General features: G+C 56.5%; 4 protein-coding genes across 4 annotated transcripts; 3 read left to right on the top strand and 1 right to left on the bottom strand.

Annotated features, from left to right (window-relative positions):
* The first annotated feature begins 673 nt into the window (after positions 1 to 673).
* F5Z01DRAFT_661882 (Transketolase, thiamine diphosphate binding domain-containing protein) lies at positions 674 to 3,312 on the top strand. Its single transcript, XM_046263906.1, has 6 exons — positions 674 to 840; positions 1,016 to 1,062; positions 1,120 to 1,215; positions 1,268 to 1,352; positions 1,400 to 3,058; positions 3,109 to 3,312. The coding sequence occupies exons 1-6, from the start codon at positions 787 to 789 to the stop codon at positions 3,223 to 3,225; spliced, it is 2,058 nt and encodes a 685-aa protein (XP_046115996.1). The 5' UTR covers positions 674 to 786; the 3' UTR covers positions 3,226 to 3,312.
* F5Z01DRAFT_248409 (uncharacterized protein) lies at positions 3,297 to 4,076 on the bottom strand. The gene has a single exon (XM_046258469.1). It carries the CDS (start codon positions 3,785 to 3,787, stop codon positions 3,368 to 3,370), a length of 420 nt encoding a protein of 139 aa, XP_046115995.1. The 5' UTR covers positions 3,788 to 4,076; the 3' UTR covers positions 3,297 to 3,367.
* A 1,522-nt stretch (positions 4,077 to 5,598) lies between these two features.
* F5Z01DRAFT_661880 (CASC3/Barentsz eIF4AIII binding-domain-containing protein) lies at positions 5,599 to 8,697 on the top strand. Its single transcript, XM_046263905.1, has 2 exons — positions 5,599 to 6,804; positions 6,853 to 8,697. Exons 1-2 carry the CDS (start codon positions 6,095 to 6,097, stop codon positions 8,303 to 8,305), a joined length of 2,163 nt encoding a protein of 720 aa, XP_046115994.1. The 5' UTR covers positions 5,599 to 6,094; the 3' UTR covers positions 8,306 to 8,697.
* Positions 8,698 to 9,537: 840 nt separating this feature from the next.
* Positions 9,538 to 13,097, top strand: F5Z01DRAFT_661875 (ZZ type zinc finger domain-containing protein). The gene is made up of 4 exons (XM_046263904.1): positions 9,538 to 9,843; positions 9,960 to 10,104; positions 10,165 to 11,131; positions 11,187 to 13,097. Exons 2-4 carry the CDS (start codon positions 9,973 to 9,975, stop codon positions 12,686 to 12,688), a joined length of 2,601 nt encoding a protein of 866 aa, XP_046115993.1. The 5' UTR covers positions 9,538 to 9,843; positions 9,960 to 9,972; the 3' UTR covers positions 12,689 to 13,097.
* Positions 13,098 to 16,548: the final 3,451 nt, after the last annotated feature.

Genomic DNA, 16,548 nt, shown 5'->3' with positions numbered 1-16,548 from the left:
CGATGATCGAACACCCTCCCCTCGATCAACGTCATTCCCATGGCGTCTCGGTGTCGTGGATACATACAATGACATTGTGGATAGCGGGAGCGTCATTGCGTCAGAAGTCAAGCTCAAGGTGAAGAAATTTTGCTGCTGAGCCTAGAGATTGGAGCTCGAGGAGGCTTGGGTCGCTACAGACTGTCGTGGTGGCCCACAAGGAGGGGCAGAAAAAAAGGGGACCTCGCCGGGTGATACGACAGGGATAAGGTGTCAGACCCACTGTTGCCATGCCTACTAATCCAAGCAGATAACGTTGGCAAGTCATGCACCGTTCAGTGGCATTGTGAGGCGAGGGCTGGCTGATTTGGTAGACATTTCTCAAGCGTTTCATCTTCCTAGACATGCTGCCGACTGCTGCGCTGTTCTCGGGGAGAATCGAGTGCGCAGCGTAGCGGCGAGCCGGAGTCTGTGACGCCCGCGCGCGGCTGATTCGTGGGGGTGGTTGAAACTGGCGTTGTTGCGCCGGGTAAGCCAATCGAGGGCGGACCCACCACCACCTGCAACAGCCCCTCCAGGCTCCGGTTCATCCTCCACTGCAGCGACCGGAGCGGCGCCAGCGGGACGCGGTAGTAGCGGTACGTACATGTACAGCCAGACGATCGGCCGTCATTGCACATACCTCGTCTTGCCTTACTTCCTCCTCTTCGCGTCTGCCACCCATCTCTTTTTTTTCTTCTCTTCCCTTTCAACAACCATCATCTACCTGCACCTTATTCTCCAGACTCACTGAAAACAACCGTCATCATGGGTTTCGGCGAAATTGATCAGAAGGCCATCAACACCATCCGCCTTCTCGCGGTAAGTTACCTGCTGCCTGCCAGCTTCCCTCGCGACTACCCCTCCATCGGTCGCCTCGCGAACGGTCGACCCCGCCATCAAGAAGGACCGTCAAGGTCGATGGCTGGGCATCACAGCGACCTCACTCAGACATGTCTGGCACTGGATTGAATGCTCGTTACTGACGCATGCTTAGGTTGATGCGACCTTCACCAGCAACTCGGGACACCCCGGTGCTCCCATGTAAGCTCTCACACAGCTTCACAAGCTTGTCAACGGCCGGATACTGACAGATACTAGGGGCATGGCGCCTGTTGCCCACGTTCTCTGGAACAACTTCATGAAGTTCAACCCCAAGAACCCCAAGTGGTTGAACCGTGATCGTTTTGTTCTCTCGTAAGGCGGACATTGTACCTCAATGAGACCTTGGAGCTGACCCCATTTCTAGCAACGGCCACGGCTGCATGCTTCAGTACGCTCTGCTTCACCTTTTCGGCTATGATCTGTCGCTGGACGACCTCAAGGCCTTCCGCGTAAGTTTTCCTGCAAAACAACTCATGCAAGCAAGCTAACAAGTCAGTCCGTTGACTCCAAGACTCCCGGTCACCCCGAGGCCCATGACACCCCAGGCATCGAAGTCACCACCGGCCCTCTCGGCCAGGGTGTCTCCAACGCTGTTGGCTTGGCCATTGCCCAGGCTCACACCGCGGCTACCTTTAACAAGCCCGACTTCACCCTTGTCGACAACTACACTTACTGCTTCCTGGGTGATGGCTGCCTGATGGAGGGTGTCTCAAGCGAGGCCTCATCCCTGGCTGGTCACCTTCAGCTTGGCAACCTGATCTGCGTCTACGACGACAACAACATCACCATTGATGGTGACACTAACTGCGCCTTCACTGAGGATGTCTCAAAGCGCTACGAGGCATACGGCTGGCAGGTCCTGACCGTCGAGAAGGGTGACACCGACCTCGCCGCTATGCAGAAGGCTTTCGAGGAGGCCAAGGCGGAGAAGAACAAGCCCACCATCATTAACCTGAAGACCACCATTGGATACGGTTCCCTCCAGCAGGGCACCCACGGTGTCCACGGTTCGCCTCTCAAGAAGGACGACATCAAGCAGCTGAAGGAGAAGTTCGGCTTCAACCCTGAGGAGAGCTTCGTTGTCCCCAAGGAAGTCAGCGAGCTGTACGGCAAGCACGCTTCCGAGGGCGCTGCCGCCGAAGAGGAGTGGAACAAGCTCTTCGCCTCGTACGCCGAGAAGTTCCCCAAGGAGCACGCCGACCTCAGCCGCCGCCTGAAGGGCGACCTGCCTGAGGGCTGGGAGAAGGCCCTCCCCGTCTACACTCCCGCTGACCCCGCTGTTGCCTCGCGCAAGCTGTCCGAGACTGTGCTCAGCAAGATCATTGATGCCGTCCCCGAGCTCATGGGTGGTTCCGCCGATCTGACGGGTTCCAACCTGACCCGCTGGAAGCAGGCTGTCGACTTCCAGCCCAAGTCCACTGGCCTCGGTGACTACTCTGGCCGCTACATCCGCTATGGTGTCCGCGAGCACGCCATGGGCGCCATCATGAACGGTCTCGCTGCCTACGGCACTGTCATCCCCTACGGCGGTACCTTCTTGAACTTCGTCTCATACGCCGCCGGTGCCGTCCGTCTGTCGTCTCTTTCTCAGATCCGCTGCATCTGGGTTGCGACCCACGACTCCATCGGTCTTGGTGAGGACGGTCCCACTCACCAGCCTATCGAGACTCTCGCCCACCTGCGCGCCCTTCCCAACAACATGGTCTGGCGCCCTGCCGACGGCAACGAGACCTCTGCGGCCTACTACGTTGCCATGACCTCCAAGCACACTCCCTCGGTCCTTGCCCTCTCTCGCCAGAACCTTCCTCAGCTTGAGGGCTCGACCATCGAGAAGGCCATCAAGGGTGGCTACGTCCTGCACGAGGTCGAGAAGGCCGATGTCACCCTCGTTTCCACTGGTTCCGAGGTGTGCATCTGCGTTGATGCCGCCAAGTACCTGAAGGAGAAGCACAACGTCAACGCCCGTATTGTGTCGATGCCTTGCTTCGAGGTGTTCGACACCCAGAGCAAGGAGTACCGCCTGTCTGTCCTGCCTGACGGCATCCCCTCGCTGTCCGTTGAGGTCATGAGCACCATGGGCTGGGAGCGCTACACTCACGAGCAGTTCGGTCTCAACCGCTTCGGTGCCTCCGGTGCCTACAAGGATGTGTACAACGTGAGTCATGGCGAGCAGCAACACACGTGCAGAGCTAACCCCCATAATAGAAGTTCGAGTTCACCCCCGAGGGCATCTCCAAGCGCGCCGTGGCGACAATCGACTTCTGGAAGGACGTTCCCAACGTTCGCTCCCCTCTCAACCGTGCTTTCCAGCAGATCATCTAAGACACTCGGAGACACATGGAAAGGGTTATGTTTTCGGGTTCAGTAATAGATATCACGTGAAAAATTGACTGATGATGTTATGCAAACGCCTGCCTATGCCTTTGATGGTGCTCCCCGTGTCTCTCCTGCATGTCCTCTCTCATCACGGCGTCTCGGGTTCTGGTACGGACCATTCTCTCTGAATGTCTCGCCCAACCCTCTCCAGGCGCACGGCTGCCCGACGGACTTCTTTCACTTGATCATGGTGCCCTGCGACAACGCCGACCAGTTGCGGGGCCTGATCCTCTTCAGTCTGAGCTTTTGTACTTGTAGTGTGGTTTTGCGCAGCCGGCTCCATAAAGCTTTGCACCACGATTGGACCCTTGTCTGGGTACTCCAACATGATCCGTTGCACGCTGCCCCATTTGGCCCTGGCGATGGTCGCTTGACTCGGCAAGGCTTTGGTCGATAGGTGTGTCAGAAGACAGGAGGATGATGGTGATTTGATAAGCGGTGTTTGCGGAGGCATGAGGGGGGCGAGGGAGAATTGGAGGTCGGGATGCTTGTTGGAGAGGTCGGCCATGGCGGTGTCTGTGATGGTGAAGCCCAATCGGGTCAATGTTGAAGATGCGCCCGCGGGTCTCGCGTGCGCTTTATGATTGCGGCTCGGACGGACGGTTGTGTGGTGCTCTCGCCCGAGAAACGTGGTCCCAGCCTGTAGTGTTCGAGTCGCGCGATCTGTTGCGCCCTTGATGCCTGACTTGAAGTAGAGGGCGTCTCGTAGGGGTGATGGTCTTTCTAGTATCGAGAACAAACAGGCATTGAGGTCGACGGAACAAAAGTCAAAGAGGAGAAAGGGTTAGTTACCGCCCGGGTACCCCGTAGATAAGTAAAAGAACCCCCTCCTCGTGAACTCCAATGCTCTCCAATCTTATCGCGCCCGTCCAGTCGTTCGCCAATGCTCCCCCCGCAGATGGATGCATGCAAATGGCCTGTCATGAATGGCGTCTAGTCGGTCGTCGTCGAATTGGAGGGCTGAGAGCTCACCCCGCATGACGACATTCAGGCTCCGGTTAGGGGTGCTCAGCTTGGCGCACTCAGGTGATTGCCGCCCATGAGGTGCGTTATGTCACTGCTGACGATGCTTCACATTGACGGACATGCAGAGAGTTGACAGTGTCATCGCAAAGGCAGTGACCGTCCGGAGAGCGATTTGGAGATCGAACTGCAGTGGAGAACCATACGGGACGATCCAGTTGTTGTACGGTGACGGGGATTATTCCGTGTCGATCAGCAGCACTGATCGACAGGCCTACGTTGATCTTTTATTTTTTTTTAGATGTCTTCTAATTTTGTGTGAGATATCCTTATTTGCTGCCCGCTTGGCGAATGACCACCAGACCCTGCCTACCTTAGCTAATTTCCGCAGCCCAATTTCACTGTTGTCTCTTGCTGGCTAAAGAGCACTCCAAACACGCTGTGAATCACTAAGAGCTGGCAGGAGGGTTCACCCCTGCCGTGGTCTGCCGTGGTGTGTTGAAACTTGGAGGCTGTCTGTCACCTGCCGGGATGTGGAGTGTAAATGGCCTGACCAGAAACGTGGGGTCGATGATCAAGGTCAACGTCAGTTGGCATTCTCACGCCGGTATATATGACGACTGTGCCTTGCAGGACGAAGGTCGGCTCGAGGTCAAGCAGGGGGAGTTATAATATCTGCTACGTACGGATGTGTACTGTAGTGAACTCCCGTAGGCGATCACAAGTTTCTAAATGCCTTCCAGACATGTCACAGTTCAGGCCATCGCGCTTCGAAAGCCATGTTGTTCAATCGTACTCTCCAATGATTCTAGAGTGAGTAGGAGAAGCCGTGGAACTTAGGCGCGGTCCTGGTTCACGGACCACAGACCGCCTTTCCGAGCATCAGTCGTCCCAGACTGTTAGGGGCGTTAGTCAAGCTCCCCTTGCTCGGTGTCCTTGCTGTGATAACAAGGGGTTGTCATGTCAAGCGGCGCGTCTGCGCCACAACAAGTGCACAACCAGCTGAGGACGCACAACGATTGCACATTTGAATGTATCACTGCAACCTCTGGTCGCGTTCAACTGCGCCGAGCATTGATGCATTCATGCCGTCCACGTTGGGAATGAAGCAGTGCATCACATTCGCGTGTCTCGTTGCGTTGTGAGTACGTTTAGTGCGTCTGCCAATTATTGCAAGTTGGAATGAAGCTATGTAGGTTGGCGCGATCGAGTTAGAATGCAGCTTGTGCAAGTACTATAGATGATTTGTTAGTGCGACCTGAGTTCTGGCTGAACGATGCTGCACATGTTAAGCACTGCACTAACAGTCCTCCGTAGGTCGGACAGAGACACTCCAGTCCAGTCGCGTGCTGTCACGGTATTAAAATGACCCACCCAAGCTTTTGGCGGCGGAGGGCGCCCTGAGGCCTGGCACTCGACCGCTGGTTCGCCAGTCTATCACTGCATCCAGTCCTCTGGATCCATCATCCACCACCTTCGACCTCTGTCCACCACTCACCCCGTCGGCTTCGACGACGTCTGCACCGCCAACCTCACCTCCTCCCTACGTCTTCTATTCTCCTGCCCTGCGCAGCTCTGCATTCAGCTGTATTCAGCGAAATCAACTGTCGGCAATTTTTTTTAAAACTCATTTTACTTGCGTTTCCGGGGTTCTGCTGTGTGCGTTTCTCCTACTTGCTTTGGGTTCCAACCTGCTTCTTGGGGATCTTTTTTTTTCTTGTTGGGTTCTGGGACAGCGAACATTTCACCATTTCTACCTTTTCACCAGCGCCTCTGCTTGGGCTTTTCTTGAGTCGACAGCGACGCCTCACACCTTGCACTTCGTCCGACTTCGCTCGAATTTGACCCTTCGATGACAGACCGAAACATGGCTGCCGCCCGCCGCAGAAAGATCGGGCACCGTCGCCGCGTTGAGGATGAGGGCGAAGAGGAGGGTGGCCCGGATCACCTGGATCTAGATGATGATTCGCTCTCGGACGCTTCGATTGCGACTGATGACCACGATGCCGACAACGACAGCGACACAAGTAACGTCGACGAAGTCGTGCCGACATCGCCCACTGCCACAAAACCGACCGAAACTACCGACAAAGTCGCGAGCAAAGTCGACAGATCATCACAAAAACTTCCTGTCGTACCGGGCAAAACCATGTCAGACACCACTGCAATGATGCACGGCATGGCGCTGGACGATGGATCCACAGCGCAGGAATTACACTTTGATGAAACTCAGACCGACGAGGCGCAACGTGAGGAGCGGCAAGACGGACAGAATGCGGACCCTCCGGCTCCATCGAAATCGCCTGGTGCGCCTGTCGTTGTGAGCTCGACAGCAGCCACAAGACCGTCTTCGGAGCACGCAGATGGTAGACGGCGCCATGAACATGACGACTATCGGAAGAAGAGAGACGAGGATCCGGCTTTTGTGCCGAACCGGGGTGCCTTCTTCATGCATGATCATCGACATGCTGGACCAGCTGCGAACGGGTTTCGACCCTTTGGGAGAGGCCGGGGTGGTCGAGGTGGACGAGGGGGCATAGGAGGACCATTCTCGCCGATGAAGTGGGTTTCAAATTCCATGGGGCATATGACTCTGACTGACTTGAACAGCCAAATGCACCGCCCTGGTGATCCCACCACTACGTTGCCCTGGGCTCACGACATGCACGAGACAGTCGCCGCGCGCGGCCCCGGCCCAAGTCGTCAACCGCGGCAGCTGCCAGAGCCTGAAGGCCCTCCAAATGGCAACGGGTTCATCCCAACACGAGAGCCGAACCCCACTCCCATCAACCGCATGTTGTCGACCGAGAAGCACATTGGAAATGTCCAGGTCAGAGTCTCCTTGCCTGGGATGGCGAAGGCTTTGGTTAAGCCTGGACTTGCTGTCAAGCAGTACACCAAGTTGCCTGATCACCGCCCGCCTCTGCGACGAGACAAACCAGTCCGCATCTCCCTCCCAGACCGCCCGCCGCGCTACATTTATCCAGCCGTCGATCGATCATTCATTTTCATCCCCAGGGCCATGCGACCCAACCAGCAGCGGGGTAGGGGCAAAGGGCGGTCGGGTGCCATGGGCTCTGCTGGCGGCTTCTCGAGGAGGACAAGTGTCTTTGGTGGGAGTTACTATGGCAGCATGTATTCCCCCAGCGTGGCGATGAGCAGGAGGTCGAGTTTTGCTCAGGATCGCGATGCCATGTTCTCGCCGGCAGCGTCAGTGGCTTCTCGCGCAGGGCCACCTGCGGAAAACGCCAGGCCTGTCGTTCGCCTTCCGCCATCCACACGATCCGAAGCTGTGCCCGCCATGCACAACGGCCACGCTCCTACCCTGCCTATCAACGGACCACCACCACAATTTCAGGAAAACCGCACGGCGGACGGCGTGCCCATACACCAGCCTCGCCCAAAGAAGAATATCTCTGTGGCCGACATCGAGTCCCCTTCGTTCAACCAGGGCCCGGCATTCCAGCAAGCCTTCCACCAGCAGATGCCCATGCAGATGGGGAATGGCCATCCAAAGGAAAATCACGCCCGACAACACTCGTACTTGTCGCAGCGTTCCTCGGGGACGCCCTTGTCTCAAATACCCGAACGGGCCATCCACGCTGCGCCCTTCCAGCCGAACCCTTACGGACAGGTTATGCCACAGCAGCCCTACTACGGCCAGCAGGAGTTCCAGGGTCCAGTGCCACCTGCTTATTCACCTTACTACGGCGGCAGCGCTTACAACGCACCCACCATGGCCGCTCCTGTTGTTCCTGGCTACGGGCCCCCCTCACATCACGGCGCTCCCAGTGGCTATGCGCCCCCGGCAACCGATCCTGCAGCAATGCAAGCAAACGACCCTGCTCAAACAGCGAATGGTCAACTAGTTGCCCAGGAGGCCAACGGCATGGTTTACTACTACAATACCCCACAGCCTGGGTCAATGAATCCCTATCAGCAATACCCGACGGCGCAGCCATATCAGCCCGGCGGGATGGGGATGGGTGGCATGGTCACCCCTAGTCCAGATGGATACTACTATCCCCAAGGAGGGCAGAACATGGTGTATTATCCCCAATAGCCACAAGTCTGGCCCGATCATCTCTAATTGGAAAAATGCTCGCTACACTGCGCAGCGAGGTTGGAAATAAGCTGGAAGGAGCTCATCGGTAGCTCACTTGGCGGAAGCTGAACGAGACGTTGTGTTGGTAACTCTTGTGGTCGTCTCTGTCTCGTTGCCCTTTTCCCCAGTCGAGGGAATGCGTAGTGTTGAGTTGCTGTCGGTAGCAGCGGCGTTTTAGGTGTTTGGCAGAGGAGTCATTCTACATGTACGTAGGCGAATGCTATGCTTGGCCCTGGGGCTTTGCGGAATCAAATGATGGCCATTTGTGCGAAGCGTTGCAACGATATCTTCTAGTAACCAAGCTACTACGGTAGTACTGCCCAAGAACTACTTACGTTTATCACATGCTGGGGCTGAGTAAGTGCGTGTCAAGTCGAGTATTGTGAGTTGCGCGTATCCGTAGTGGCAAGATCTCACTACCAGTGGATGTTCAGATCTGGACTAGTACACGATCCAATACTAACCAGGTAGAAGACGACAGCGATAAACCTGGCAATGAACGTTCCAGCACTTTGATTAGGATGAAGCCAGATTTCCAACCCCACTGTGCATTCGTTTGCAGCACCCGTGGAGCGGCTGGCGCGATTCAAGGTTTGGCCCAAGCCTGGTCTTTGATCGTCGGGCGGGACGCCGGATCTGAGAAAGGCATGCTCCAGCTGAAATCGAAGCTGAGCAAGCATCATTGCCTGCCTATGAGTATTCTTACGCACCTTTGCCCCCAAATGTAAGCAGGCAGGCAAGCTGGCGACTGGACCGGGTTACGTCCCCCACCGCTGCCTTGGAGTGGATGCGGGGAATGGTCGGATTCAACAGTGCCCACTGTCAGATAAGCCCAGCGGTCGCGGCGACGCGACTCACTACGTATTGAGTTTGCTCGCCTGGCGTCACACCCGACGCTTTGGATCATCGCGGATTCTCAGCTAAAGCTCAGCTAGTCTTTGGCTAGTGAATGCTGAGTGAAGTCGGCCCACTGGACCTGGAACTTGGTAATGCAACGGAATAGTAATGACACTGCCATCTACGGATGCGTAAGAGGAGAAAGGGGGATGACGGAGCAGCCTCGCAGACTCATGCAGGTCGTACGTTTCCCCGATGCTAGCAAATCTGGGGGTGAGGCTCGGTGGATGGTGAATGTGGCCCGTGACCAGCCAAGTGGCGTCTAGCCAGTCGTTGCCCGTGGGCCCGTGCACTCGACAACTTAATGCAGTCACGGCCAGCGGCCCAGAGCTCCACCACCTGGAACTTACGTCTATCCCATCATCGACCACTGCCTCTCTCCTCCTCCGCTTTACACATCTCATCAACTTTCATGGTCTTTTGGCTACTCTCATCATTTGGCCATCAAATTAGTCGTATAGCCCTACATTACCAGGGGCCAAGTCCAAGTCCTATTTGGTAACTGCACCTCAGAAGAGGCGGTCACGCAGTCGCACCGCTTCACCCTCTCTCTTATCAGCGCCGGTTTCGCTTCGAGAGCTCCTAGAAGTGCAACTCCCGTAAGTCGACGCTGTCCACCAAACCCGTTGCTCAACCGGAACACGAAGTCCTTTGTTTCTCACTTTCCCACCCCCGCCACGCACGGCAAGCTTACTGACAGGTGATGTGATTGTAGGGTTCATTGAATCATGGAGAGCACTAGCACCCAGCCGGCGTCGCCGCTCGACGCGAGCATCACCGTCAAGGTGCACTTTGAAGGGAGCACCCGAAGGGCTAAGATGCCTTTGCGGGACACCGCTCCCACGGTTCTCCAGACACAGGTTCGTGCCTCCTACACCTGCCAGCGTTGTGCAATGCGAGCGACCGCTCACCGTCACTAGATCCGGGCTTTCCTCCGGATTCCCAACGAGACCGACATCATCATCGAGCGTTACTCCGATTCCGCTGCTGCCTATGTTTGGCTCGACCCAAACAACCAGGCTGTCCACAAGCAGCTTTACCGTGCTGCCAAGGCAAAGTCAAAGCTCAAGCTTCGTGTATCTATCAAGAAGAACCTCGACGAAGAGAAGACGTCTGGCCCGCAGCCCGTATCGATCGAAGATGTGCCCGAGGGCATTATCGCGCCTCTGAACCCTACACCGTCTGAGCAGACATCAAGCCTCCCGAAGATTCCCGATTCCCAGGCTTTCGCCGAGCACCAGCGGGAGGCCCGTCGCCTCCGAGAGCAGATCTCTAGAACCATGTCTGCCATGGCCGTCCCAAGCGAGCCGGAGTTGAAGTACACTCAGACCACGCCTGAAGATGCTACTGAGCCCGTGGCGGAGGAGCGGGAGCAGCTTGAAACCGCTACTCCCTTCTCTTCCAGTCCGCGTTTTGCTATCTGCTGCAACAGCTGTCATCAGCAGACCTCTCACGCCCACTATCACTGCTCTACTTGTGAAGACGGCGACTTTGACCTCTGCATGGGCTGCGTTGACTCGGGCGTCACTTGCTACAGCACGGAACATTGGCTTATCAAGCGCACCATGGTCGAGGGCAACATTGTGAGCAGCACAACCGAGAAGCTTGCTCCTAAGCCCAAGCCCAAGCCCAAGCCCGAGGCTAGCGAACCGATTGGGATGTGCCCGGGAGTGCGCATGTGGTCGAGTCAAAGCGTAAACCCGCATGATGACATGACTTCACAGCTCGAAACCCTCAACTTGCCGCTTCAGCTTGCCGAACCGTCCACAGTGGACGAGGGTGCCAATTGGGCTCAGTTGGAAGAGAAGTTTGCCAGCCTGAATGTTGGCGCCAGCTTGTCGAACTACTTCGCTGCCGGTATCCGCACCTGCAACAGCTGCATTCGAGGTACGGAGATTCCTTCTGTCTAATACCGTGGTCTTTCCACTGACATTTTGTTTAGAGCTACCAGAGGCAAAGTTCATGCACTGCCAAGTCTGCCCTGACTTTGATCTGTGCCTAGACTGCTTCCCCAATGACATTGATGGGCATCACCCGACGCACCGCTTTTCGCCTGCGGTGGCTGGCACGTACATCCCTGACTTGGTTCGCGCAAAGATGTCTCCTGGCCGCAACCAGGCGCATCAGGCTATTTGTGATGGCTGCGACAAGTTCATCGTCGGCATCCGCCACAAATGCCTCGATTGTCCTGACTGGGACTTTTGCAACGATTGTGCTCCCAACGCAGACCTCATTCACCCTCGCCATCGCTTCATCCCAGTGTACGAGCCTTTGAAAGCCAACCACCTCACGAGCTGCGCGTCAACCCAATCGGTTCACGAGGGCATCTGCTGTGATGGGCCCTTCTGCTCCACAGGCAAGGGCTATCCGGCCTACATTCGTGGAATCCGTTACAAGTGTGCTGTCTGCCACGACGTCGACTTCTGCGCTAGTTGCGAGGCCAGTCCATTCTTGCAGCACAACAAATCCCATCCGCTTATCAAGTTCTCGACGCCTATACGCAACGTGAGCGTCACCACGCACGATGAGCGCAACGGCCAGGAAACTATCCTGGGCGACAGAATCCCTGTTGAGCAGCCGACAACTGCCCCCGCGGCGTCTCAGCCTATGGTTGATAACGATACCCAGGTGTCAAATGAGGCTGTTGTTGAGAAGGCGGTCGACGAGCCCAGCCAGAAGCAAGAGAAGGAGCATGTGGTGCCGGACGATCTGTGTGCCGAGTTTGTTCGCGACACGGTTGTTGACGGCTCCATCAGGCCACCAAAGCACGTTTTTGAACAGACTTGGACCCTCCGCAACAGCGGCAAGGTCGCTTGGCCTGCTGGGACTTGTGTGAAGCATGTTGCCGGTGACTACATGGGCGACGTCGACTCGACCCGCCCTATCAGCACCGCGCAGCTATACGTCGCCTCGTTTTCCAATGCCTGCCCTAGCCCCATCCTCCCAGGAGAAGAGTTCTCTTTCACCGTCAAGCTTCGCACACCTGCCCATCCTGGCAAGGTCGTTTCGTACTGGCGTGTAAGCACTTCGGATGGCTTCCGTTTCGGCCATCGCCTTTGGTGTGAGGTCAACGTCCGCGACATCATGCCTTGCCAACGCCATCGCTTGCTTCGGGACGGTCTAAAGCACAAGGACATTGCCGCTACGCAGTCTGACGCGCTCGCTGAAAAGACCCCCGAAGTCGAGGCCGAGGCTGAGACAGCAGAGGATACCAAGTCTAGCCAGATGATCTTCCCCAAACTGGAGAAGGAGTCTCCTGTAGCTAGTGTCCACGAGGAAGTCAAGAGCCAGGCATCCACCGAGCGTCGCAAGTCATCCCTTGCTGAAGAGTTCGACGACTGCGGTCAGAGTGTAGACTGGGATGCGTCGGATGACTTCTTGACCGACGAGGAGTATGATGTTCTTGACGCCTCGGATGAGGAGCTGTTCGCTCCCTCCAAGTGAGGAAGCTAGGACACGGAAGTTTTGTATTTCTGGGCGCTTTTTGTCAGGGCTACGAGATTGTGATTTAGCCTACTGCGCGACTCTTTTTTTACTACCACGGATAGGATACGATTAGGACACTCCTTGTTGAAGCTCTCCTCTGTTAGTATCACACTATGCTCAATTTGCCTTTCACAACTTAAGGACTAGAATGTGGTGAAAGAAGTGATTATGTGGTTCACTGTGACGACCAGCTAGTACGGAGTATGACGCAGGTGAATAACAGCTGCAAGTGAACTGCACGGTCGGTTTCTCAATGCGGTTTAGTGCTGTTAGTCTAAGGAGCAGGCTTGATGTGCTCTAAGTGATTGTGACGGATTAACAATGACCCGCGAAAGTTCGGAATCCTGGAAGCCACTCGCCAGACGGCCCCTTCCCTGCACTGAAGCACTGGAAGAAGGCGCTAGAGCCGTTCGTTCACTAATAAGGCTAACAAGAGCAGCGTAGCCAACCGCTCGCTTCCAGTCCCTTTGCAATTTTCCACCACAAACACCGCCCGGGCGTGGTCGTGTCAATAACTCGCAACAATCCGCGTCTTTCATCTCCATTTGCGAGGTTTTTCACGCCCGCTTTCTTGCACGGACCCTCCGGTGCGAGTTTCTATTTTCGCACCTTCTTGATTCTGTTTCTCGTCGCGCGCACCTTTGTCATCGTCGCTGGGGCGACGACTCATCTTTTCCACCATCAACCGTACACGCGGATAGGGACATCTAGTCGCGCTCCTCGACCTCGACGCCCCATACCGCTTGCACAGCTCTTCCGTCCCACACAAACATCTCGGTGCGCCTTTGTCTGAAGGCTTCTTCCACCTCCGTACAGGTACACCGCGGACTTCCGTGTTCGATTGCCACCCCCGAACTCGGTGTCGATCCGCGACAGAACCGACCATCCACCATGGTGACCTTTTCAATGGACGACGCACCGCAGTCTGCGACGCCGCGATCACGGCCTCCGCTCCCGTTTGCGAAGCGCGCCTTCGCGTCGTCGACCGCGTCGCCCTATGCCGCGTCTCCGCGACGAGGCACTCCTGGGTCTGTTCGCAAGATCCTGACGACGCACGACGATGCGCCCGCAAGTAGCTTGGGACGTAGCTTCGTTGGGTCAACCAACATTTTCCGATCATCCACCGTCTCAGAAAGCCCCAAACCCGCGCCCTTCTCACCAAGCTTTTCACAGACACCCAAGCAGAAGCTCTTCGATCCACCAGCGGGCAGCACTCCCGCTTCGGCACGCGTACAGAGGGAGAAGATTGCGTACCCATCCGCTAGGGGGATTGCGAAAAAGATGTCTGATGTGCCAACCTTCCCAATGAGGATTGAAGAGCCGGCACGAGAGCTCACGGGCGAGGCCCTCGAGAACAAGGTGCCGAAGGGCTGGGATCCGAAGAATCCCATCTACGCTGATCAATATCTTGCCGATCTTTGCCCCCAAGAGTTCGACGACGAGCAGCGACGACAGTGGTTTTGTATCCTCGACATGCGACGACTCAAGCATACCGCCGACGAGATATTCATTCGCAAAGGCTGGCGGCTCAATATCGTCAGCTTTGCCAAGGAGTACGAGAAGAGTCGAACACTGGTCATGTTGCATTACGACCTGTACGAATTCAAAAACGTAAAAGCGGATCCGGAGACTATCAAGCGATGGCGTAGAGAGCATGGCATGACGCCTCTGGAGAACGACGAGTCAGTAGCTACACCCACCAAAGCATCCGTGTCAGCTTCTGCCATCAAGAAGCGGAAGACCTTTGATGAGGGCTCCGACGAAGACATCCGCGAGCCGGTCACAAAGAGCAGCAAGCGCCGTGCTAGCGACAACAGGACTGATGATGCCGAGCCCGCCTTTGCTTCAGCCACGCCTGTCCTTGCGGCTCCTGCCCAAGCCCCTGCAGCGTCCCCCAACAAACGCAAGGCCTATACCGACGAAGAGGAGGTCGAGAGCCAGCCTAGCAAGCTGCAGAAGCCAACATCAGGCGCCCGGTCTGCTTTCGAGAGAGCTGCCAACAAAGGGTCCACAACGCCCGCTGCCACGCCTGCGAAACCCAGCGCTTTTGCACCTAAGCCCACAGGCAACTCGCTCATGCAGTCTGTCCTCAAGAATAATGCAAAATCCGATGCCGTCCAGAAGCCGGCTAGTACGGGTGGAAACATCTTTGGGCACCTTTCGGACTCCGGATCTGCAAAGAACAGTGGGCAGGATGCCGATGCTGATGCGGAGAGCGAGACGGACTCTGAGCCCGAGGAAATCGAAGAGCCTAGTGCGAAGCGACCTGCCTTCGAAGCCAGCACTGGGGAAAGCGCAGCAGGGACACGCGAGAGCACACCGGCTCGTGGCTTGTTCGACCGTGTCACCAAGGACAGCAACGGGGAGCCGATGCGGGCTGCTACTCCTGTCGGAGAGACTGCACGAGCTTCGTTCCCGGCCAAAGACCAGACTTGGAACCCTGGCAGCACTCCCATTAAATTTGCGCCTTCAGCGCAGCCTAGCTCGGCGTTTGGCGGCCCCAAAGATGCGTCTGCATCCATCTTCAAGTCCACTTCGGCAGCACCAGCATCGAACTTGTTTGGCGCCCCCAAACAGGACACGCAGGCTGCCAACACGTCGAAGGATGGCAGCGAGTCAGACAAGGAGAATGGCTCTCAAGATGCCCAGAAGGCTTTGCCCGAGCCGAAGCCCCAGCAGCCTGCTGTTGGATCGATATTCTCTGAGAAGCCTAAGGAACCAGCGGCCGAGAAGCCCGAGGCCGCGCCAACAGGCTTGTTCGGTGCTCCCCCTATCAAGCCTCCCTCCAACCTGTTTGGCAGTGCCAGCAAGCCTGCAGAGTCTGCTAGCTCTACGACATCTGCCGTGATGCAGTCATCTACTCTGTTTGGTGCCAAGCCTGCCGAGTCGGAGAAGCCTAGCAGTCTGTCTGGCCCATCCACGTCACTGTTCGGCGCTGCGAAGCCCGCCACGGAGCAGAAGGATGGAGTGTCTACCACATCCGCCCCCCTGTTTGGTGCGCAGAAACCTCTGTTTGGCTCATCTGCGGCTCCAGAGAAGACGGGTACTTCGCCTTCACTGTTCGGTGCGAAACCTGATGAGAAGAAAGATGCAGCTGCCGCGTCCCCGTCGTTGTTTGGAGCGAAGCCCGCAACGACTACCAGCAGCAACCTCTTTGGCAGTGGTGCGACTACCACCGCTCCACAGACCACCAATCTGTTTGGCAGCAATGCTGGTTCTGACGCCACGAAACCCTCTGCCGCTCCAACTTTCAGCTTCGGAGCAAACGCCAACAAGCCGGCGGAATCCTCAGCACCTGCGTCGAAACCCCTGTTTGCGGCGCCCAAGTCACCACCTGCGTCAGCCGGAACAGGCAACATGTTTGATGGTAGTCCCATGAAGCAAGACGACAAGTCTCCGGCCAAGCCCATTTTCGGTGGTCTGAACAGCAATGCAGCGTCTACGCCGGCGCCTTCGTTCTCCTTCGGCGCCAGCAGCACGCAAAGTACCGCACCCACTAGCAACCTATTCGGTAGTCAGACTTCGAACAATGTGCCCAATGGCAGCGGTGGTAACTTGTTTGGGGGGAACAGCAATGGCAAAAGTCCTAGCGGCACCCCCGCTGGAGGCAGCTTCAACTTCTCCTTTGGTGGTTCCGGCACGAATGGTGGCGGTAACGCGGGCGCGCAGTCTGGGACATCCTTCAGCAACCCCTTCGCATCCAACGGCGACAACAATGCGGGATCCAAGTCAGCTCCTTCGTCTTTCACTTTTGGTGGCCAAGACCAGTCTGCCTCGTCGAATGCTGGAGGAAGTTTCCAATTTGGTGCTAGCACCGC

Source organism: Emericellopsis atlantica, assembly GCF_019669845.1.
Source record: "Emericellopsis atlantica unplaced genomic scaffold F5Z01scaffold_23, whole genome shotgun sequence".
Taxonomy (NCBI): Eukaryota; Fungi; Ascomycota; class Sordariomycetes; order Hypocreales; family Bionectriaceae; genus Emericellopsis; species Emericellopsis atlantica.
Note: the sequence above shows the minus strand (reverse complement) of the source record. Positions and strands in the feature narration are given on the sequence as shown.